General features: G+C 40.6%; 1 protein-coding gene across 2 annotated transcripts in view; it reads left to right on the plus strand.

The window, feature by feature from the left end:
• Positions 1 to 25072, plus strand: part of nol8 (nucleolar protein 8) — a 51972-nt gene that overhangs the window by 20891 nt on the left and 6009 nt on the right. For both annotated transcript variants that reach the window (XM_060835502.1, XM_060835503.1), the window contains exons 9-16: positions 551 to 676; positions 1613 to 1697; positions 2871 to 3021; positions 3809 to 3892; positions 6040 to 6320; positions 12195 to 12333; positions 13500 to 13567; positions 13727 to 13809. In XM_060835502.1, coding sequence (XP_060691485.1) covers positions 551 to 676; positions 1613 to 1697; positions 2871 to 3021; positions 3809 to 3892; positions 6040 to 6320; positions 12195 to 12333; positions 13500 to 13567; positions 13727 to 13809 — 1017 coding nt within the window. The remainder of the gene's footprint in view (positions 1 to 550; positions 677 to 1612; positions 1698 to 2870; positions 3022 to 3808; positions 3893 to 6039; positions 6321 to 12194; positions 12334 to 13499; positions 13568 to 13726; positions 13810 to 25072) is intronic.

The raw sequence follows: 25072 nt of genomic DNA on the forward strand, positions 1-25072 counted from the left end.
TGATTGCGAGGACTTCTTGATACCACACTGGATTGAATGTGGCCTTGATCTCAAGGTCTATAACTCTCGCCTCACCTCTGGAATTCAGGTCTTCTGTCAATGTTTACACCAAGGCTTTAATGAGGTCAGGAGCTGAGCGGCCCTGCAGAACCCAAACTGGATGTCAGTGAGTGGATTATTGCTGAGCAGGTGTTGCTTGATAGCACTGTTGATGACACCTGCTGTCACTTTCCTGTTCATTGAGAGCAGACTTGATGGAAAGGGAATTGATTGGGTTGGATTTGCATACTGCGTGACATTTTCATTTTTGTATTATTTTGATGCTTTTCAAAGCCTGAAAGTCATGTGAAGGTTCTGTATCCTTACTACTAGCCCTGTAAACAAAATGATATGTTCCAGAACTTCCAATCCAGCATTCCTAAAAATCAACTCTTCGATTTTCAATTTTGCTTTTCCTAATGTTACTAGAACAAACTTTTCAAGTGTCTTTATCTCTTCCAGCTCTTAGTACAAGCTTTCAGAATTTAAAATTCTTCTAAATTTACCTTAGGCTTTTGAAAATAGAACCATTGAGAAACTGTTTGATAGTGAGGAGGATAATGAAGATGACAGTGATGAAGATTACAATGGAAGATTCAAACTTAAACCTCAATTTGAAGGAAAAGCTGGTCATAAGGTAAGGATATTGAATGTAAGGAATTTTGCCTAAGTATATTTCCTGTACATTGCTGTGGAGATTGATTGAAAATTTGATAGTAAGTGTTATCAACTTATGCCAAAATGAATGCCTCGCATAGTAATAAAGTTATTGTTGCTTTGACTTCAGGATATATTTCTGACTCAAATTAACCATAATTTTTATTCTCTGCCACGAAATGTAATTAAGATTCCGTTTATTTATGCTTACAAGTACGTACCTTGAAAATAAATGCAACCACATTTTCTTTCTTGCTTTTGGTATTCAAAGGCTTTAAATACATTTTCTTCCTCTTGCTGGTTTGGCTGACTGGCCATTGTTCTGTGCCTGTTCATTCTAGGGGAATAGCAACATGGCTGAAATCAAGGGCATTTCAAGCAATTCAGTTTGCACACATCAATGAAACAGTTGAAAGCATAATTATTTTTGGTTGCATCCCACCATAGTTTAGAGTTGTAGAGATGTACAGCATGGAAACAGATCCTTCGGTCCAACCTGCCCACGCTGACCAGATATTCCAACCCAATCTAGTCCCACCTGCCAGCACCTAGCCCATATCCCTCCAAACCCTTCCTATTCATATACCCATCCAAATGCCTTTTAAATGTTGCGATTGTACCAGCCTCCACCACTTCCTCTGGCAGCTCATTCCATACATGTACCACCCTCTGCGTGAAACCATATTTTTGACTACTGTCTACAGGAAATCCATTTGGACAAATCATGTAATATGTTTAAAAAAAAACTAACCACAGCAATGAAATTGACTCTAGCTATACCATTCTCCAAAGGCATTTGCCTGATTTGTCTAAAAGGGTAGAAACTGAATTGAAGTGGAGCAGAATTGTAGAGTGCTCTTGTGTACCTTTTTAATTTTAGAAACTTGAAAATGACAATTTATGCTCTATTTTCTAGCTGTTTGACTTACAATCACGATTTGGAACTGATGAAAGATTTCGCATGGATGAACGATTTTTGGAAAGTGAAGATGAAAATACTGGTGATTACAATGAAGTTTTATGAAATACAAGTTTTTGACCAGTTTACTAATGACTGAGTTTAAGCATATTCCTCAAAGTACCTTGCCAAAAAATGTAGGTGCAGTGCTGCTTGAGAAATTCAGTCTTGAAACTCAAGATTTGTGATGCCTGTTGTGGAAAATCTTGGAAAAAAATCTGAAATGGATTCTTGCAATGGAAAGAAGTGTCCCACAGCATGAAGCTGTGATGCCATATAGAGTCATAGAGATATACAGCACGGAAACCGATCCTTCAGTCCAACTTGTCCATCCAACCAGATATCCCAAATAAGGATTTCCGTCTCACTGTAAACCTGTGCCCTTTATTTTTGGACTCCCCTATCATGGTGAAAAGACATTGGTTATTCATCCTATTTATGACCCTTGTGATCTTATAAACCTGTATAAGGTCACCTCTCAGCCTCCAACACTCCAGGGAAAATAGTTCCAGTCGACACAGCCTCTCCGTGTAGTTCAAACCCCCCCCACCCTGGCAATAAATCTTTTCTGAACTCTTTCAAGTTTCACAACATCCTTCTTATAGCAGGGAGACCTGAATTGCACACAGTATTCCAATAGTGGCCTCACCAATGTCCTATACGGATGCAACATGACCTCACAACTCATATACTGAATGCACTGACCTATATTGGCAAGCATACAAAACATTATCTTCGCTATACTGTCTACCTGGGACTCCATTTCAAGGAACTATGAACTTTATCTTCTTTCCAGTCTTCTCTGATATATCAGATGCTCTGCAGTGCAGACTTTGTAAATGACAATAAGAAAATGACACTTTTATGAATGCCAACAATTCAATTTCTTGTCCAGAAACAGACAACGGTTATTCAGGGCATGTAGTTATCACTGAATTTCGCATTTTCATATACTGCAAAGTATTGGAGACATGGATTTATGGAAATCTATGATCATCAAAGACCAGCAGTATTATGTTTGGGTGGTAATGGGAAGAACAGGACCTCAGTCAGGAAATGAGGGAATGCTGAGTGAAAATGAGAATCAATGTCCAGCCAGGGGTGAAACTCCTAATGTCGTTCCACTGATGTCGATACTTGCTATGTATTTGAATGCCAGGTGACTACCACTTTATTTTTAATAGCATCTTCTAGAAGGTTTCTTTTTTTTTTGCAGAAGAATCTGTTATGGATAAAGGCCAAAGTTCTGAAGATGAAGAGTTTGCTGATGAAAAAAAGAGGGCACTGAACATTTTACAGAGTGTTATCCAATTTGATGATGAAAAGTCTGATCTCAGGAAAGAACAAACACGATTCAAAAAATTCAAGTTCGTACTCGTTTAATTAGTGTAATTCTTATGTACTTGTAGAACTTGTCACTGACGAATATGATTTATTTCGTTAAAATAAATCACAGCTTTTCCTTTCTGACTGATTTCTGATTATCTTTTAAATGATAATTCTGTTCGTCAGTGACCAATATCGCACAATTTCTCTATCAACCCACTAGTTAAAATTTAGTAGTAAAGCAAGTGTAAAATGTGAGGTATTTTCATCAAAATCTCTTAGTTTTGCAGGCAATGAATTGCAATTTGGCAAACAGCGAATCTTGTTCGGAAAACATGAAACATTAAAAATTGCAATAGATTTATAAAGTGGTTCAGCGATCCATTTTTAAACTCAACTTCATTTCCAATGAAGTTAGGTTCCACAGTGTACCTCAGTTATATGAGAGAGTTTTAATCAACATGAAAATTCAGTCTGCACTCTACATTTTTGTATTCACAACAGCACTTTCCCTTTGGAGTCCCCTATCCTGGGGAAAAGACCTTGGCTATTCACCCTATTCATGCCCTTCAAGATTTTATAAACCTGTATAGGGTCACCCCTCAGCCTCCAATGCTCCAGGGAAAATAGCCCCAGTCTATTCAGCCTCTCCGTGTAGCTATATTTTATCGTTCTGTGCAAGTTTTACTAAAGTTATGTATTAACTCTCATTTTATAACTTGCTAGTATTAGAATTACGAGTGCTTTAAATCTCACATTGTTAAAATATCTGCTGTATTTTTAAATTGGGAGTCTATCAATACTTTGCCCCAAAATGTTTTCTTTCAGAGATGTTTCTGCTCTGCGATACGATCCTACAAAGGAAGATCACATAGGCTTTGAAAGCAAGCTAGATGATTCCACGAAGAAAAGGTATTTTGTTTTACTGAAACTGTTTGATGCAATTCATGCTAATATACAATTATATACTGATTAGCCATCCTTTTTATTTTCTAATATATAAATGTAACTTTGTATTTCTATAGTTTGCATTTTCATCAGTTCAGAACATTTAACAATGTTGTCAGTTAATTGTGATATTTGAAAAATGCATCATTTCATGATAACATCCAGCCTTGATGCACTGGTACAACATTATGGAGCCAGCCTTTCCTACTGAAATTGAATAAACATTGTGTGAATGACAACGCATTGCGGATCCATTGTGCTATAGAATAGTAACATATGGGAAGCTTTGTGGTTGTGAATTGAATTTGAGCAAATAGAATTCTTAATTGTTTTCATCCCTCCCAGTTAATCTATACAATAGCTTCACAAGTATCTTTAAGGTTGCCCCTTCATCATTGCATTGCCAGTAATATCCACCTGAAGAAAAAACTGCAGCAGGACAAGTAGAAATCCGAGAATGCTTTCAATAGAAGAATTGATTTTACTTGATTCTGTATTTAACAATATTTTGCATTTCAAAGTTAGTAAATACAATTCCATGATTTGCTATTGCTATGATTTTTGGACTTGCACTTTTTATAAAGAATAATTCACTTCAAATTAATGGATTGAACATAATGTAAAAAATGCAGTGTGCCTGCATATTAAAGTAGTAATAAATTACATCACTCTTTGAAACCTCAACTAGATTTTCGACTATTTCTTGTAGCATCAACAGATCCAGTATTCTTCTGGTTGACTTTGCATTTTGTGTCCTCTTTAAATTTGTACTAATTTGAAACATTGTTACATACAAAGTACCATTCATCCATGATTTTAAAACTTGTACAAGTCCTCCCATTTACTTGTCCCTTCCTTTCTCTGTAAACTCCTTCATGAACAAAACCCTAAAATCTCTGCGCCTCTTTGCTCCCTTGATTATCATAGTTTCACCACGAACAATAATGCCTTCAAATTTCCCCTCGTTTTTAAATACATACAATTATTGTTGTGTATTAGTTTCTGAAATGTCTGATATGCTCATTCAAGCAATTTGCAACGGTTTGCTGTAGTGTGACAAGTGCATTTGTTTTTATTAGTGAAAAATGAAAGGAATGTGAATGCTGTAAATCAAAAACAAAATCAGAAGTTACTGGAAAAGCTCAGCAGGTGTGGCAGCATCTGTGAAGAGAAATCAGAGTTAAATCTTTGGGTCAGTTTCTGAGGAAGTGTCACCAGACCTGAAAATTAACTCTATTTCTCTTCACAGCTGCTGCCAGACCTGATGAGTTTTTTGGCAACTTCAGTTTTTGCTTTTATTCATGGCTTTATTAAAATGCCATGTTTACACCTCCATTACCCCTGAGATAAGGCTAACAGATGTTTTGAGTATACTCATTTTGGACAACTAATGTAATCACTCAGTATTAGATGACAGAAAATAATGAGAAATAGGAAATAAATTAATGTTGAAACTAGATAGAAACTTTATCAGAAAAAAATGAGATAACATCCTTCATAAGTAGATAAAGAAGAAGACAAATATTGAGAGTACAACTACCTTCAAGATTCTGTTTTCAAAATTTAATCATTTTTCCTGTTAGAAATAATACTTATAGGTGCCGTCTCACATTGAAATGTTGGAAAACAAGTAAAAGTGTCACTTACAGAAATGGTAAACGCTGGAAGTACTCAGCAGATCAGTCAGTAGCTGTGAAGCAGGAAATTGTCAACTTCGTCTGTTTAGTCATTTTTTTTGTCAAAATGTAGTCAATTATTTTTCGAGCATTTGATATGGGAAACAATCTGTCAAAATCTAAGTTAACAACTTGCTGAGAAAAATCTTTTACATTTTGTGCTATTTTTCATGTTCCTCCTAAAGGCAAGCAATCATTACAGCCAAAGAGAGTCAAGTCTGCTAAATATGTGGAAAGTACCTAAGCAGCCCCATTGAGATCAATAGTGTTTTTATTTCATGGTTCAATTCAGTGTGTTAGAAACTCAACATGAGTACTCATTAACTCTAGATATAGAGTTAATGAAACTTGTATAACATGCATGAAAGGTAATTTATAGGTATATTGGACAAATTCATTAAATCTATGTGCTAACTTATTACATAAATGTTACAGCAAAAAAGAAAAAAGAAAAGCAAAAGAAGAAGCTGAGAAGCTTCCGGAAGTATCAACAGAAATCTATTATGATGTTAATGTGGACTTGAAAGAAATGTTCGATTCCGGGACCAAAGTGAACAAAGTCAAATGGGACATGAAAGAGGATAGTCAGGTTCAAGATCAACCTGTTGAATCTCCTGACACTGTTGGTTGCCTTTTTAATGATAATTCGAAAAAAGATTCGGCTGGTTTTACATTTTCATTCTTTGATGATGCAACTTCTAACACTCAAAAACCAGGTAAAATTGTTTCTTATGACCACTGTTGAAACAATAGACAAAAATATGTTTGTGTCTACTTTGCAACTGGCCTGTAGTTTGCTTCCTTCTGTCTCTCTCCCTTTTTTGGATTTCTTGATTTTGTTATTTTCCATCTTGACTGGACCTTTCTAGAATCTTGAGAATTTCATGGAGGATAACCATATCTACAAAACTTTACTAAAACATGTTGAAAAATCAAACAACACCAGGTTATAGTAACAGGTATAGTCCTGTTGGACTGTAACCTGGTGTTGTGTGACTTTTAACTTTGTACACCCCAGTCCAATATCAGCATCTCCAAATCATGATTACTAAAACATGGGCAGTTTGCAAGAGGAATCGGTGCACATTGAATTGAAACCACTTTTTTCTTTCATATGGAATAACACACTCCAAAACACTTGAAACAGACTGGTCAGTGGAGAGAAAATAGAAGGTAGGAGAGCAGATTGAAAATATGACAAGACGCTTAGCCAAGCTTTGCTTAATTTTAAGAATGCAAAGCAAAATAAATTCCAGATGTAAGAGAAAACAGTGAATACTGACTTGTTTTGATAATGGATTAGGGGAAGGTATACCAAGCAGTGACATCTGTCCTCTCTCTATCACCCTCAATTTAAAGCTATGTCCCCTCTTGTTAGCCATCACCATCTGAGAAAAAAGGCTCTCACTGTCCACCCTGTCTAACCCTCTGATTATCTTATATGTCTCAATTAAGTCACCTCTCAACCTTCTTCTCTCTAACGAAAACAGTTTCAATTCCCTCATAAGACCTTCCCTGCATACCAGGCAACGTCCTAGTAAATCTCCTCTGAACCCTTTCCAAAGCTTCCACATCCTTCCTACAATGTGGTGATCAGAACTGTATGTAATACTCCCAAGTGCAGCCAGACCAGAGTTTTGTACAGCTGCAACATGACCTCATGGCTCCGAAATTCAATTAATCAACCAATAAAAGCAAACAGACCATATGCCTTCTTTACAACCTATCAACCTGGACAGCAACTTTCAGGGATCTGTGTATATGGACACCAAGATCTCTCTACTCGTCTACACTGCCAAAAATCTTACCATTAGCCCAGTACTCTGTATTCCTGTTGCTCCTTCCAACGTGAATCACCTCCCACTTTTACACATTAAACTCCATTTGCCACCTCTCAGCCCAGTTGTACAGCTTATCTGTGCCCCCCTGTAACCTGCACCATTCTTTGGCACTATCCACAACTCCACAAACCTTAGTGTCATCCACAAATTTACTAACCCATCCTTCTACGCCTTCATCCAGATCATTTATAAAAATGACAAACAGCAGTGGACCCAAAACATCCTTGCGGTACACCACTAGTAACTGGACTCCAGGATGAACATTTCCCATCAACTACCACTCTCTGTCTTTTTTCAGCTAGCCAATTTCTGATCCAAACTGCTAAATCTAGTAGCATGTATCTCAGTGTTCTCCATGATAACATCTTTTTCCAGTGTGAATACCAACAAAAATATTCATTTCACGCCTCTCCTGTCTCCTCTGACTCCACACACAACATCCCACGACTGTGCTTGATTGACCCTAGTCCTGTTCTAGTCATTCTTTTATTCCTGATATACCTATAGAAAGCGTTAGGGATTTCCTTGATCCTATCTGCCAACTAATTCTCATGTCCTGTCCTTGCTCCTCTTCTTTCTCTCTTTACGCCTTTACTGGCTAGTTTGTAACTCTCAATTGCCTTAACTGAGCCTTCACGTTTCATCCTAACATAAGTCGTCTTCTTCCTCTTGACAAGAGATTCAACTTCTTCTGTAAATCATGTCTCCCTCATTCGGCCACTTCTTCCCTGCCTGACAGATACATAATGATCAAGGGTACGCAATAGCTGTTCCTTGAATAAGCTCTACATTTCAATAGTGCCTATCCTCTGCAGTTTCCTTCCCCATCCTATGCATTCTAAATCTTACTTAATCTTATAATTGCCTTCTCCCAGATATAATTCTTGCCCTGGGTATATACCTATCCGTTTCCATCACTAAAGTTAACATAACTGAATTGTGGTCACTGTTGACAAATTGCTCACCTACCTCCAAATATATCACCTGGCTAGGTTCATTACGCAGTACCAAATCCAGTATAGCCTCTCCTCCTTTTGGCCTGTCTACATACGGTGTCAGGAAACAGTCCTTCACGCATTGGACAAAAACTGATCCATCTAAAGTACTCAAACTTTCCAGTCAATATTTGGAAAGTTGAAGTCCCCCAAAACAATTATCATGTTACTCTCACTTCTATCCAGAATCATCTTTGCAATCTTTTCCTCTAATTCTCTGGAACATTTGGGGGCCTATAGCAAATTCCCAACAGGGTGAGCTCTCCTTTCCTGTTTCTAACCTCAACCCATACTACCTCAATAGACAAGACCTCGAAAGTCCTTTCTGCCACCGTAATACTGTCCTTGATTAACAATGCCACACCTCCCTTTTTTGACCATCTCCTCTGTTCTTTCTGAAACATCTGTATTCTGGAACTTGCAACAACGATCTCTGTCCCTGCTCTCTCCATGTCTCTGAAATGGCCACAACATCAAAGTCCCAGGTACCAACCCATGCTGCAAGTTCACCCACCTTATTCCAGATGTCTCTGGTGTTGAAGTAAACCAATTTCAAACCACCTTCCTGTTTACCGGTAAACTCTTGCGACTTTGAAACCATCTTTCTGGCCTCCCTACTCTCAATGTCCTGGACGCTGGAGCTACAATTCAGGTTCCCATCTCTCTGCTGAATTAGTTTAAACCCTCCCAAAGAGCATGAGCAAATTTCCCCCCACGCCCCTCCCCCCCCCCCCCCCAGGATATTGGTACCCTTCTGGTTCAGGTGCAGGCCATCCTGTTTGTAGAGGTCCCACCTACCCCAGAATGAGCCCCAGTTATCCATCTCTCTCTCTCTTCCTCGCCTTGTTAGCACGTGGCACGGATAACAAACCAGAGATAACAACTCTGTTTGTTTTGGCTCAAAGCTTCCACCCTAGCTTCCTGAATTTCTGCCTTAAATCCCCATCCCTTTTCCTACCGATGTCATTGTCATTGTCATTGGTGCCTATGTGGATCACGACTTGGGGTTGGTCCCCCTCCCGCTAAGGGTCCTGAGAACATGATCCGAGACATCATGAAACCTCGCACCTGGGAGGCAACTGAGTCTCTCTTGTTCCCATAAACCTTCTATCTGTCCCCCTAACTATGGAGTTCCCAATAACTAGTGGGCGGCATGGTGGCACAGTGGTTAGCACTGCTGCCTCACAGCGCCTGAGACCCGGGTTCAATTCCCGACTCCGGCGACTGACTGACTGTGTGGAGTTTGCACGTTCTCCCCGTGTCTGCGTGGGTTTCCTCCGGGTGCTCCGGTTTCCTCCCACAGTCCAAAGATGTGCGGGTCAGGTGAATTGGCCATGCTAAGTTGCCCGTAGTGTTAGGTAAGGGGTAAATGTAGGGGTATGGGTGGGTTGCGCTTCGGCGGGTCGGTGTGGACTTGTTGGGCTGAAGGGTCTGTTTCCACACTGTAAGTAATCTAATCTAATCTAATCTAAAACTAATGCTCTGCCTCACTCTCCCTTCCCTTCTGAGCAACAGGGCCAGACTCTGTGCCAGAAACGTGCAACCCTGGCTTACCTCTGGTACGTCTCCCCCTTCTCTCCCCCCCCCCCCCCCCCCGCCAATCCTCTTTACGAATGATCTCATAGAACAAATAAGGAAGTAAAAGCATAGTTTATCCTTTACTTAATCATTAAATAAAATAATGTCATGCTCTTATCATGGGGTTTAAAGAAGAAGATGAAATTTGGAAAAAGTTTTAGACTATTTTCCAAATTGGGCATAATAATGAGATTTTAAAATCCATATATATGAATTAAGTTCTCCAGAGCCAAAAAGGTTGCTCAGTAATAATTATGATGTTTCCAAGCAGTTTTCCAACAAGACTAGCGTAAAGTTAAACCTCTTGATTATTGAAATGATTTCTAAAGATTTTCTTCCAGTGCAACTTCAATGGTACACACTGGAGGGGCAAGGAATCAGCAACAGCATCAACTGGTTTTCTAAGTTTAATTGTCTGCATAATGACAAAAATTTTTTTTCAGTTTTATGGTTGTCATGACAACTACAAAGTCTGGGCTGTTGAAAATAATTTCTGTCATTTGAAACACTAGCATGCTTATATCACAGCCTTCCAAAATGGCTACGAAGGAGAATGAGGCCATTAAACCCATTGTGTCGGACACTAGTTCTTAAGCATTTTAACTTAGTGCCAACCACCGTCCTTTGCTCTGTGACTGTGTACATTGGATCATCATAACCTGCTTTTGTACTGTATGTCTCTATTAATAAAGCTTAGGATACATTATGCTTTGTTAACAGTTGTCTTTCTCTCCTGCGACCTTTAATGACTTATGTATATGTACTCCCAGGCCTCTCTGCGCCTGTGCACTTTTTAGAATATTACCCTTTGTTCCATACATTCTTTCGATGATCTTTGTGACACTTCATCCTTCTCCACACTGAACTTCATCTGTCAGCTATCAGCCCACTCCAACAGTGCATCAATTTTCTTTTGAAGTTCCATTCTGTCGTCCTCACAATTTACAGTTCTTCCAAATTTTGTGTTGCTTACAAACTTTGCAATTGTCTCATCAAATTGTCATTTATATGTATATAAGTATGTAGAACGGTACAGCACAGGCTTTTTGGTCCTTGGTGTTGTGCCGACCTTTTATCCTGCTGTAGGATCAAACTAACCTTATATACTCTTCATTTTACTGTCATCTATGTGCCTATCCAAGAGTTGCTTCAATGTCCCTGATGTATTTGATTCCACGCTTCCACCATTCTCTGTGTAAAGAACTGACATCTGACATCTCCCCTAAACCTTCCTCCAATCCCCTTAAAATTATGTCTTTTGTGTTTGCCATTTCTGCCCTGGGAAAGAGTCTCTCGCTATTCAGATTATCAATGCCTTTCACCATCTTGTGCACCTCTGTCAAGTCACCTCTCGTCCTTCTTTGCTTCAATGAGAACAGCCTTAGGTTGAGGGAGCTATCTTCATAAGACATGCCCTCCAGTTCAGACAGCATCCTGGTAAATCTCTTCTGCACCCTCTCTAAAGCCTCCACATCCTTCCTATAATGAGGCGACTAAAACTGAACACTATATTTCAAGCGTGGTCTAACCAGGGGTCTATAGAACTGCAGCATAACCTCGCGGCTCTTAAACTCAATCCCCTGATAATGAAAGCCAGCACACAATATGCCTTCTTAACATCCCTATCAACTAGGATGACCACTACTGAGGGATCTGTGGACATGGTCCCCCAAGATCCCTCTGTTCCTCCCCACTGCCAAGAATCCTGCCATTAACACTCTATTCTTCATTCAAATTCAACCTTCCAAATGAATCACTTCACACTTATCCAGCTTGAGCTCCATCTGCCACTTATCAGCCCCGGTCTGCATCCTGTCAATGTCCCATTGCAACCGACAACAGCCCTCCACGCGATTCACCACTCCACCAACCTTCATGTCATTGGTAAACATGGTTATGGAAATAACACTATATCTGAGGAGTCATTTCTTATTCATGAGTCTATGAGTAATTGTTTTCACCATGACATTATTTGAGAACTGTTAGAAATTAAGTGTAAGTATCAATCGTGCAACGATAAAACAAAGTTATTGTTAGTCTTCCATTTATCTCGCCCTGTTCAGGAAAATGCTGTAGTGAAAATTCTTACACAAAACGTTAGAGTTATGTGTTGCTGCAAAGTGAATATTTTGAATTCAGAAATGGCAATTCTTTGTTTCAATGTTTACTGTTTTAGAACTCGGGTATCAGATTGAATCAAAGCGTATGACAGCATTTCCCTGGCAAGAGGATCCTCGATTTCAAGATAGCTCCTCTGAAGATGATAATGATGAAGAGAAAGATTTGGAAAATTGTGGAAATAGCACAGGAAAAACGTAAAGCTAACCTAATGCCACTTAAATTGGAATTTCATTGAACCTTTTCTTCTAACACTTGTAACATTGTAAAATGGTGCTCAGTCCAAGACCCATTTCCAATTTGAGTCAGCATTGTTAAGTTCTTGATATTAAGGAACGTCATTAGTGTTAGTTATTTGATATGCAATAATGTTTCAGAATTTATCTGAAATTAATCTCAATATTGAAATTTGGACCCATCCAACACACATAATTTAAGATGGGTTAGAAATTGCACACAAAACTACTTTTTTTGCTCAATCTTGATTTTTATTTGCCTCAATGCAACTCACCAAAACCCAGACTTGATTTGTTCTGTAACTTAATTGTTTCAAAGTGATGCTTCGATTATATCACTAATAACAATGAAAATCTAAATTTTCAAACTAAACATTAAAAGGTAACTGTTCTGTAATACATTGGAAATACTGCTACAACTTTTATATTAAAAAGCATTAAGCATAAATGAAATAGCTTTGCATCTTAGATAACAGTGCTTTTTAATCTGACCATATAGAACAAAAACTAATCTCCATTGGAAAGAAAAAAATCAACAGTAAACATTAACATTGGTGATTAACATAGATAACCATTACTGTTTTTACCACTTAACCTAAATAAAAGTGACGGGACTAGGAGCTTAATTCACACATATCGATAACCCAAGTCCAGAAGAAATTGTGTATTTCTTCTGATAGTTGCAAAACAACATTTGACTGTTTGCAAAATGAATGATGATGTGTCCACCTTTCCAGAATTGGTCATATTTGACTCAGTTTTTAATTATGTCTTTGATAATTATTAAAATTATGTTTTGACATTTCTGTTTTTATTCAGAGCTTCTGCTAAACGTGTTTAATTAAAATTAGAAAATCTCATTTAAGGAGTTATTTGGTAGAATGAGTACTGCTGAAAAAAGACACTTGCAAGATGAAAAGTTTCAACAATGCTCAGCGGGACGTTGGCAAGAATATCAATGTAATTTTAATACTGTACACAAATAGTGTTCTAATTGTTTAACAGTAGATCTTGGTAGAGACACTGCCTTGAGAATGAACCAATTGAATGATAATTGACAGTCATTTAAATCATATTTAAATGCTTGCATACATCAATTACTTTTATTTTGTACTCTTCGTTTTCAGGGAAGTAATATTTTCTAAGAACAATGCGAATCTATTTTTCTTCTTCAAAGATGATCAAAGGCTGAAAGGTAAAACATGATATAAAATAGACTGTTATCCTGATGTTATTGGCTTAAGATGCAGCATTGTTTTTGTTCATTTTCTCTTCTATATCTTTGAAATTCAACTAGCAATATTATAAGTATAATTATGACTCAGTGAATTTTATTTTACTTTGTTGTTCTTAGATGGCCCGAAACTATTTTGTCGAACTACAGATCTTGAAGAAGAAAAACATAATTGGGAAGAAAGGCGAACTCTGCTGATTGAGGTAAATTATTTCATGATTAACTTGTTCTATGTGCATAACAAATAGCTGACTGACTGGAAATTGTTATGGGAGTTAAAATCTCGCGTAAATTTATAAAGTTGTAATAATGTTTAAATCAATTTGGGTTTGAAAAATGTTTTTAAAATATACATTACTATTAACATTCAATTATTGCTGTACTTCAAGAAATACAGAAATAGGAGTAAGCTATTAAACCAGTTGAGTTTGAGCCTCAAATCTGGCTTTCAATTCAATTAAGTCATAGCTGGTCTTTTTCTCAGCTTTATTTTCCCACATTTGATTCACAGCCATTAATACTCTGGCCACACAAAATGTGTCCATCTGTATTTGAGCTTGATAATTGCCCCAGCTTCAACAACTTTTTGGTGAGAGTTTACAAATTCCACCAAACTTTCTGTAGATAAGTGCTTTCTTGTGTCAGTCCTGGATAAGCTAGCTCTATTTTTATATTTTCTAATCAACCTGAGCAGAGTGATTCACTACAGTCCAGACCAAGTAGGGTTGAAACCTGGGCAAGCTAGCTCAGAGGTATGGACACTAGACACTACCACAGCTGTTTTTTTTCACTCCTGTTCTGAATTCTCCACCAGGAAAATAATTTCTCTCTCTCTATCTCTCTCTCTCTCTCTCTCTCTCTCTCTCTCTCTCTCTCTCTCTCTCAAAGTTTTTAATCATGAACACTCAAAACAATTAAAATATTTTTTATGTTCAATGAAATAGAAGGTTTGTCTCCAAAAGCTTTACCTATAAATTAACCTTTTTAAATCAGATATCATTCTGGTGAGTATGTGTTGCACTCTCTCCAAGGTCAATATATACCTCCAGAAAAGCAATGCTGAAATAAGAATGTAGATTCCAGGTGGCCAGTGATTGCTGATACTGGCAACTGCGGACAGTTCTGCATGCGCACACATTCGGAACATGCAGGTGCACATTGCCAAACATCGATGTCGCATAGTCTTTATATTTGACATCATGCACAGATGCAGTACCGACCAGGCCAGGGATGTCCATGTGATTTTGAACTGTATGTTCAGTGGTGGGGAGAGAGTTTGCAGGACATGCCTAAGACTGAGATCAGAAGAGAACTCAGGAGCTTTACTGGATCAGTGAAGGAATGCCTATGAGCCAGAATGCCCTCTCCGCGCCCCCAGTCCCCATCTCTTGACCACCACAATTCTCCTCCACCGCCCCCCCCCCCCCCCCCCCCCACCACCCCCCCAACCTCATCTGCTCAATATCTATGTAGATGCATTTAAAAGTGATGTGTAGCGAGGGGATCCATGATGGCGGTGACCTAGGAGTATCGCATCTGCTGGGCTCTGCGCCACAACATCGGCAGGAAACCCATCCCATCCATGTTACTGTGTGTAAAAAAAAAAGTAAAAGAGCTACTGAACCTGAAAATTTTACTTACCGACATTTTTGCTGTGGGAGAATGCTGAAGAAAGGAGGAAATTCACCTGGAGCCGAGGCTGCAGCTCAACCCACTGAGAAGATGGGCTTGCTTACTCACCAAGCCTTGGTTGAAGAACTTGCCAAATCTCACCAGGTCCTGGGGAAGCAGATTGAAGGAAAAAATCGAGAAAAAGCTGGCCCCAGTCTCTTCTATGCTGCAAGACCTGGGAAGAAGACTGATGAGCTTGAGCGCAGAGCCACAACATTGGAGACAGAGGCTGATTCATCCAAGAGTCAAATTGAATGCCTGGAAACACAGGTCCATGGTTTGCTGGATCTGGTGGATGATCTTGAGGATAGGGGCAGAAGAAAGAACCTTCATGTTGTTGGCATGCCAGAGGAGACAGAAGGTGATCGGCCAGTGGAGTTCTTTGGAACGTGGTTCCTGGGATTCCTTAGTTTGGAAGCTAAAAGGGAAGCATAAAGATTGAAAGAGCCCACTGGGTCGCGGCACAAAGGCCAGTAATGGACCAGCACCCTCGCCCTGTCCTGGTACGGTTCCATCATTATAAAGACAAACGGAGAGTCGTGGAAGCTTCCAGAGCTCAAGGGAAGGATCCGAGCCCTTTGGTGTGTGATGACTTCAGGTGATGATCCAAAAAAGGAAATCCTGTGAACCTTAAGAAGCGATTGAGAGGGTTTGGGATCCAGTACTCTCGAAGACTAAGACATCCAGCAATGCTTAGGAATCATGGAACCCTACAGTGTGGAAACAAGCCCTTCGGCCTAACAATTCCACACTGACCCTGCGATGAATAGCCCACCCAGACCCATTCCCTTATATTTACCCTAATGAATGCATCTAACCTACACAACCCTGAACACTTTGGGTCAACTTACATGGCCAATTCACCTAACCTGCACATCTTTGGATTCTGGGAGGAAACCGGAGTAAACCTACACAGACACAGGAGAATGTGGAAACTCCACACAGACAGTTGCTGGAGGCTGGAGTCAAACCTGGGTCCCTGGCACTGAGGCAGCAGTGCTTACCACTGAGCCACTGTGCCACCCCAATGGATCTGTGTATATATTTATTTGACTTGCCTGAGAAAGCAAGCTACTTTGTGGACGCACTGACTTAAGCCAGATGAGTAAATAGGTACAGGTAACAGAGTTGGTCGATTTTGTCCTTCTTTAGAGAGGACTTGGTGGAGTCTCCTTTCGTTGGTAATAAGTTACGTTAAATTATGCTCAGGATAGATAGTATTTATCATTAATTTCTAAGTTAAGTTATACCATTGGATGGGTGACGTATTTACTTTTAATTTAATTACGTATATTACTAATCTTGTTTTTTCCTACTGGGTTGCCCGAGTTTGTGGCGTGACCCTAGCTGGTAGGAGTAAAGAGGGTGGTTGGAGTGGTTAGTAGGGGTAGTTTTGGGATGTAGGTGCCCCATTTGAATGGGGGGTAAATTCCTCTAATCAGTGCCTTTTGGCACTTTTTTGTTTTTTCTGTTTTTAGTGTGCATAGTTTTTACAAGGTTTGTAGGTTTGTTGATTGTAACTGTTTTAATTTATGTAGTTTTTGTGTTTTCTGGACTTTCTTGTACTGAAGCTCAGCGATTCGTAGTTTGAGTTCTCCCTCTCAGGAATCTAAGTGATGCTGTAGAACATTATGGCTAAGGATATGTTCAAGTGGTGTACCTGAAACACTAAGGAGAGTCACCCACTGATCAAGAAGAAAAAGGTGTTTTTTCCAGTCTAAAAAGGGAGAGGTTGGATGTTGCCTTATTGCAAGAAACACACCTAGATGAAGCAGAGCATCTGAAACTGCAACAGATTGGATATGACTAGGTTTATTTCTCATTTTTCAATACTAGGAGTAGGGATCTGTCATACTTCGGTAAAATCTCCCATTTAAGTTGTTAGAATGTATAAAGACACACATGGGAGACTTGTAATCCTTAAAGCTTTGATTAATAGGGAAGAATGTGGGATTTTAAATGTTTATTGTCCCTTGGTGCATCCCCTCAATTTCTTGATAGGTACACTTTGTAAACTGGTTAACCTCGCATCCCAGCATATTATTGTAAAAAGGGATTTTAATTGTCTCATAGACCCTATGGTGGGCAGATTGCCCAACGGCTCCCGATATCTTTTTCACGATCTGAGCACTTAAGAGATTTGTGTGTTGAACTATGATTGGTAGGTGTTTGGAGGCACATTCTCCCTACTGGCGGGGTTTTGACATTTTTCTCGAATCCGCACAAATGCCATACCAGGATTGATCTCTTTTTGATTCCCACAGTGCATTTGAACTCTATGGTGTCATGTACAGTTGGCAATATCACTATTTCTGATCACAGTCCAGTGTATTTAATGGTCAAGAGTGAGGATACTATGGTAGGTTCAAGGCATTGGCAACTTGATCCCTTCATTTTTAAGGTTAGCAAGTTGACTGAATTCTTTTCTACTGAATTCAGCGCTTTTTCAGACTCGGCCAGTAATCCGTCCATTCTCTGGGAAACTGCTAAAGCCTAAGCTAGGGGGTTAGTTATTTCCTTCTGCCAGTAAGAAACAGCAGAAGCGTGAGCAGCAACACGTGCTCAAGACGTGTCTGAAGGCAGCTGAAAAGGCATTCTTTGATAGGTCCTAGTTGGCTAAACTGCAGGGGATCACAGCACTTCAGTCCGCACTGAACTCCACACTTAGCTCACAGGCAGCTAAAAGGGAGCTGACATTTGCAAACCAAAGGTTGTTTGAGCATGGGGATAAGCTGGGCAAGTAATTTAGTGTACCTTGCCAGGAAAACGAGTGCTCCTCAAGCCATTACCTGAATCAAGGAACATACTGGAAATTTTACTCGTGATTCAAACGCAGCATTTCAGAAAATTTACTCCAAACTATACTAGTCTGAAAGTTGTGAGGATCGGCGGGTTAGAATGGAGTCTTTTTTAAGAAATTGGACTCCTGGGTGTGACCCTTGCACAAGAGTTTCTCCTTAATGCCCCATTGACAGTGAAAGAGGTGTAGGAGGCTTTGAGGCAGCTTCAGAATGAAAGGCGCCTAGTTCTGATGGACTTCCCAGTGAGTTTTATAAGGAATTTAAAAGTATACTATCAGGACCGATGCTTAGTATATTTCACAATTCACAAAGTCGTGGCCTCCTCCCGCCATCTTTAAGAGAAGCAAACATCTCTCTTATCCTTAAAAAAGGGAAGGCCCCGGAGGACTGTGCTTCTCACTCGTGAATGTTGATTTCAAAATCCTATCTAAGACGCTTGCACTCAGATTAGAAACTGAGATTCCCTCCATGTTTAAGGAGGATCAGATGGGTTTTATAAAAGGTCGCAGATCGTCAAATGATATTAGGAGGTTACTTAATATGATCTAAATATGTCAACAACAATCGGTACAGGGATTAATGATCTCTTTGGATGCGGATAAGGCATTTGACCGTGTCGAGTGGCCATATCTTTTTTATACTTTAAAGTGGTTTGGCTTGGGTGAGGCCTTTATCAGATGGGTAAAGGTTTTATATAGTAACCCTCTTGCCATGGTCAAGTAATTTCAGTTTCCTTCGGAGCAATCAATAGGGCGGTCCCTTGTCACCGTTACTTTTTACATTGGTGATTGAACTGCTGGCAGAGGCAATATATAGGGATCCCAGTATATCTGCACCAAAAGTGGGGACAAAGTTGCATAAGATTGCATTGTATGTAGATTAATTCTATGTCTGTTTTATCAAACCCAACAGTTTCAGTGCCTCATCTGATACAAAGTTAAAAAGCACACAACACCAGGTTATAGTCCAACAGGTTTATTTGGAAGCACTATTTTTTTTGGAGCAATGCTTCTTCAGCTGGTTGTGGAGTACACAATTCTAAGACACAGAATTTACAGCAAAAGTTTACACTATGATGCAACTGAAATTATACATTGTATCAGATAAAGATATTTTCAATGCATTAATTCGTTTGGCGGCTTTTCGGGTTACAAGATCAACTTTGCGAAATTAGAGGCCATGCCCATGGGTGGTCTCCTGAAAATGCCTGGTCCTGAGAATGAATCTTGATTTCTTTTTAGATGGTCGCAGGAGGGCTTTCTTACTTAGTTACACTCATCACCCCTGCCTTTGGCTATTTAAAACCAATTTTGCCCATTTATTCGACAGATTCAAGCAAGACCTTTGAAGATGGAAGGCGCGTCTGATCTCTTGGTGAGGTCAGATAGCCCTCATTAAAGTGAACATTCTCCCCCATCGGCTGTATCCTATACGAATGCTACCTCTACTTTTTACTAAGCACACATTTAGAAGACTGAACAGCTGGTTCAGTTCCTTTATCTATTATCGCAAGCGACTCCTTATTAAATTGACTAAACTGCAGCTCCCCACAGACTGGGAGGAGTTGACCTGCCAGATATCAAAAACGATCACTTAAGCTTGTTGCTATCTTGTGTAAATGGCTGAGCCTGGGAGAGGGGACCCTCACTCACTATGGTTGGACAGTGAAGCATCTCAGGCAAGATGCCCCCTTACTAGCTTGCTATTCTAGGACAAAATGAGAACAGTTAAGGAATATTGCCAAAGCCCAGTAGTTATTAAAACTGTTGAAGCATGGGGGCAATGCATCAGAGTGAGGGAAATATTGTCAAAACATCATTTTTTACACCCATAGTTGGTATGCTACTGATCCAAAAGTATTGAGTACAGGAGTTGGGAGGTCATGTTGTGGCTGTACAGGACATTGGTTAGGCCACTGTTGAAATATTGCATGCAATTCTGGTCTCCTTCCTATCGGATGTTGTGAAACTTGAAAGGGTTCAGAAAAGATTTACAAGGATGTTGCCAGGGTTGGAGGATCTGAGCTACAGGGAGAGGCTGAACAGAATGGGGTTGTTTTCCCTGGAGCGTCGGAGGCTGAGGGGTGACCTTATAGAGGTTTACAAAATTATGAGGGGCATGGATAGGGTAAATAGACAAAGTCTTTTCCCTGGGGTCGAGGAGTCCAGAACTAGAGGGCATAGGTTTAGGGTGAGAGGGGAAAGATATAAAAGAGACCTAAGGGGCAACTTTTTCATGAGAGGGTGGTACATATATGGAATGAACTGCCAGAGGATGTGGTGGAGGCTGGTATAATTGCAACATTTAAGAAGCATTTGGATGGGTATATGAATAGGAAGGGTTTGGAGGGATATGGGCCAGGTGCTGGCAGGTGGGACTAGATTGGGTTGGGATATCTGGTCAGCATGGACAAGTTGGGCCAAAGGGTATGTTTTCATGCTGTACATCTCTATGACTCTATGCTGGGTTTTCAGCCAAGGATGATGGACTTGAGTTTAAACTATGGACAGCTACGGGTGTGTCTTGCATGGGTGACTTATTCTGGGGGCTATACTGATGTCTTTTGACCAGTTGGCTCGGAAATACAAGTTGCCCAGTAGGAACCTCTTCCATTTTTTTTCAAATTAGAAATTTCATTCAAACAGCGACCACACTTCTAACTGTAGATCTGACACAGAAGAGGGTGCTGAGTGCTGAGAACACACTTTCTGTCAGAAATATCTATCACCTATTGGGAGAGGGTCCTCGGATGAGTCCAAACGACTCTGTAAAAGTATGGGAAAAGGAGTTGGACGTTGAGATCTTTTCTGAAGTATGGGGGGATATCTTAGAAAGTGCAAGAAGAATCTCAGTTTGCAACAGGACCCATGCCATGCAATTCAAAATTCTCCACAGGGTCCACTTGGCTCCAGACCACCTTTCAAAATTTAAAGCAGGAATATCTCCAATGCGTCCTAAATGCAAAATGTCTCTGGTCTGACCACAAGCTACGGGCACACTGGAGCACTGTGGTGGGTGAAATAGAGAGGGTCTTGGGGCAGAGGTGCAGGTGGACCCGGTATCTCTTCTTCTTGGCCTTGTTAATCCACATCCATTAGACGCACACAAAAAAAAGCTTTTCAGCATCCTCACTTTTTGTGTAAGAAAGAACTTTCTGTTTGGAGCAATGTCTGAAAACTGCCTGGAGCTGTTGGGCTGGCGTGCGTTAGTCATGGAACATATCTCTTTGGATTTTCTTACAAGTACAGTGCACCATAAAACAGAATATTTAAAAGACGTAACAGTCATTTTTGGACTACTTGGTACAGATTTGTCTAATCCAATCAGGCCTTTTATATAGCCATGACGATTCTGTTTAATGAATCGGGTATCCAGAGAGGAGGAACTACAAACACGTGAATATGCATAAATTTATGCTCTCAGTGGTCAAGGTATTTTGTTGAGCTGTATTATTATTACTGTCATGATTTTTTTAGTTAGTGATTGGTTATTATTTATTTCTGTAACTAGAGTCATGGAGATGTACAGCATGGAAACAGACACTTCATGCAGACCAGATATCCCAACCCAGTCTAGTCCTACCTGCCAGCGCTCGGCCCATATCCCTCCAAACCCTTCCTATTCATATACCCATCCAAATGCCTCTTAAATGTTGCAATTTTACCAGCCACCACCACTTCCTCTGGCACTTCATTCCATACATGTACCACCCTCTGCATGAAAAAAGTTGCCTCGGAGGTCTCTTTTATATCTTTCCCCTCTAACCCTAAACCTATGCCCTCTAATTCTGGACTCCCCAACCCCAATGAAAAGACTTTGCCTATTTACCCTATCCATGCCCTTCATAATTTTGTAAACCTCTATAAGGTCACCCCTCAGCCTCCGACACTCCAGGGAAAACAGCCCCAGCCTGTTCAGCCTCTCCTCATAGCTCAAATCCTCCAACCCTGGCAACATCCTTGTAAATCTTTTCTGAACCCTTTCAAGTCTCACAACATCTTTCCAATAGGAAGGAGAACAGAATTGCACGCAATATTTCAACAGTGGCCTAACCAATGTCCTGTACAGCCGCAACATGACCTCCCAACTCCTGTACTCAATACTCTGACCAATAAAGGAAAGCATACCAAACTCCTTTTTCACTATCCTATCTACTTGTGACTCCACTTTCAAGGAGCTATGAGCCTGCACTCCAAGGTCTCTTTGATCAGCAACACTCCCTAGGACCTTACCATTAAGTGTGTACGTCCTGCTAAGATTTGCTTTCCCAAAAATGCAGCACCTTGCATTTATCTGAATTAAACTCCATCTACCACTTCTCAGCTCATTGGCCCATCTGGTCAAGATCCTGTTGTAATCTAAGGTAACCTCCTTCGCTGTCCACTACACCTCCAATTTTGGTGTCATCTGCAAACTTACCTCTTACGTTCGCATCCAAATCATTTATGTAAATGACAAAAAATAGAGGACCCAGCACCAATCCTTGTGGCATTCCACTGATCACAGGCCTCCAGTCTGAAAAACAGCCCTCCACCACCACCCTCTGTCTTCTACCGTTGAGCCAGTTCTGTATCCAAATGGGTAGTTCTCCCATTCAAGACACCGGCAACCCAGTAGGTCTGCCCTGCTGAGCTCTGCACCAGAACCCAGACAAAATGATGCATTCATCCTCCCTTTATGACCCAATGTGGTAGAAATAGTTATTTTTTTGACCCCTAGAATTGTTCAGTGTTAGTTTAAACTATCTGGAAAACGACCAAAAGGAAGGGTTCGCGAGGATCACAACAAACAGGGACCCGCCCTGCAACATGGGACATGCCTGTGGCCACAGCGTCAGCCTCCATGATTGCCCCAGGGGACTTACCTATGGAGCAGAGCCTAGTGTCGGAGTTTGTGAAACTCTGAGAGAAGATCGGTGCAGCAATGGAGAAGACCCGACCAGGCTTGAACATGATCAGAAAATCCAGTATCTCGGGGATGTGGAGAAACGGGCCACGGCCTCCGAAATTGCAGCGGAATCCTCGGCGGGTCTAGTCTTGGCCTTGAAACGACAAGTGCAGGTCTTGGAGGAGCAGGTCGATGACCTCGAAAATCGAGGCCGTCGGAAGAACATCTGTCTGGTGGGGTTTCCAGAATGGGAGAAGGAAGGTCAGCTTCTTGGAGCAGTGGTTCCCACAATAGTTGAAGCTAGAAGTCTAGGTAGGCCGGGTGCGGGGTCCACCAGGTCGGAGTGCACAGGCTCTCCAACTTGCCAGCCTGCCTTAGATCAGTGCGATCTAACCTTTCAGAGCAGCCTACCATGTGGAACCTTATTAAAGGCCTTACTGAAATCCATATAGACTACATCTATTTTCATGCTCTCATCAACCTTTCTGGTCATCTCAAAGAACTAAAATTTGTGAGGCATGATCTTTCATTTGTGTTATATGTCAGTACGTTGTAGAAGTAGGTGTTAGAAGTTTTGATTTGGTAGTCTTAGAAGTTGTATTTTTAAATTTGTATGAACTGTTTGCTGTTTTCACTTGGCGTGCTATTTTTGGGGTTCTTTCTCCCGGGGTCTCGCAGAATGTTTCAGACGGCTATGGCTAGCCATTCGTTTAACAGTACACCTGGAATGTTAAGGGAGTCATTCACCAATTGAGAGAAAAAAGATACGTTCAAGCATTAGAAAAGAGAGAGTCAATGTAGCCTTGCTGCAAGAAACACATTTGACCGATAAGGAGCATTTGAAGTTACAGCTGGGAGGTGTCGGACAGGTGTTTTTCTCACCCTTTAATTCGAAAAGTAGATGAGTTGCTATATTCATCCAGAAGAATCTCCCATTTCAAATTTTATTCCAAATTAAGGATGAACATTGGTGGTTTATAATTCTTAAAGCTTTGGTACATGGAGAGGAAAATGGGATTTTGAATGTATATTGTCCCCGGCACATCCCCACATTTTTACCGGATACACTTTCCAGGTTAATAGCCCTTGGGGCATGTCATACAATTAGAGGGGAGACTTTAATTATCTTATTGACCCCGAAGTGGACAGGATGCCTTTGGGTCTTGCGGGTATATCCCCTCAATCCAGGCAGCTGGTGAACCTGAACAGGGAGCTGGGGTTGGTGGACGTGTGGAGATGTCTTCACCCCACAGTTAGAGATTTCACCTTTTTCTCTAATCCACATTTTTTATTGTCTCATTGACCTTCTTGAATTCGGTGCTGTCTTGCAGAAAAGGGAACATAGCCATTTCCAATCACACGGTAGTGTACATGGAGATCAAGGCCGGTGGTAACAGAATAGGCTCCCAGCACTGGCGGATGGACACTTTCCTCTTGAAAGATAGCAAGTTTATGGAGTATTTTTTGTAGGAATTTAAAATCTTTTGGGACATTAATTTGGGTATGGCCAGTAACCCATTGGTGCTCTGGGAGACTGCCAAGGCCTATGCACGGGGTTTGATCATTTCTTACTCAGCAACCTGGAAGCGGCAGAGAGGAGAGCAGCAGCATTTGCTCGAGGCTCGCCTGAAGGCAGCTGAGTCAGCATACTTTGACAGACCATATGTAAACAAATTGCAGCGGATTACAGCCCCAGACAGCAAAGAGAGAAATCTCTTTTGCAAAATAGAGATTATTTGAGTATGGTGATAAACCAAGTAGACACCTAGCGTATCTGGCCAGAAAGAAGAATGCCCCCTAATCTATTACATCATCAGAGACAGTGCTGGTACTCACTGGTGATGCCAAAAAGATTAATGCAGCATTTAGGAAGTTCTACTTCAAGCTGTACCAGTCGGAAGGCTGTGAGAACAGATTGATGAAGGCGGAATCCTTTTTTAAGACCCCGAACCTTCTCGGTGTAACTTCAGAGCAGGCATCCTTTCTGAAAGCCTCCCAACAATCCAGGAAATACAGGAGGCAGTGAGGCAGCTCCAGAGTGGTAAAGCGCCCGGCCCGGATTTCAAAGTTAGTTGTATCAGCAGTTTTTGACATGCTGGTCGGGCCA

This window comes from Hemiscyllium ocellatum, chromosome 14, assembly GCF_020745735.1.
Source record: "Hemiscyllium ocellatum isolate sHemOce1 chromosome 14, sHemOce1.pat.X.cur, whole genome shotgun sequence".
In the NCBI taxonomy this organism is placed as follows: domain Eukaryota; kingdom Metazoa; phylum Chordata; class Chondrichthyes; order Orectolobiformes; family Hemiscylliidae; genus Hemiscyllium; species Hemiscyllium ocellatum.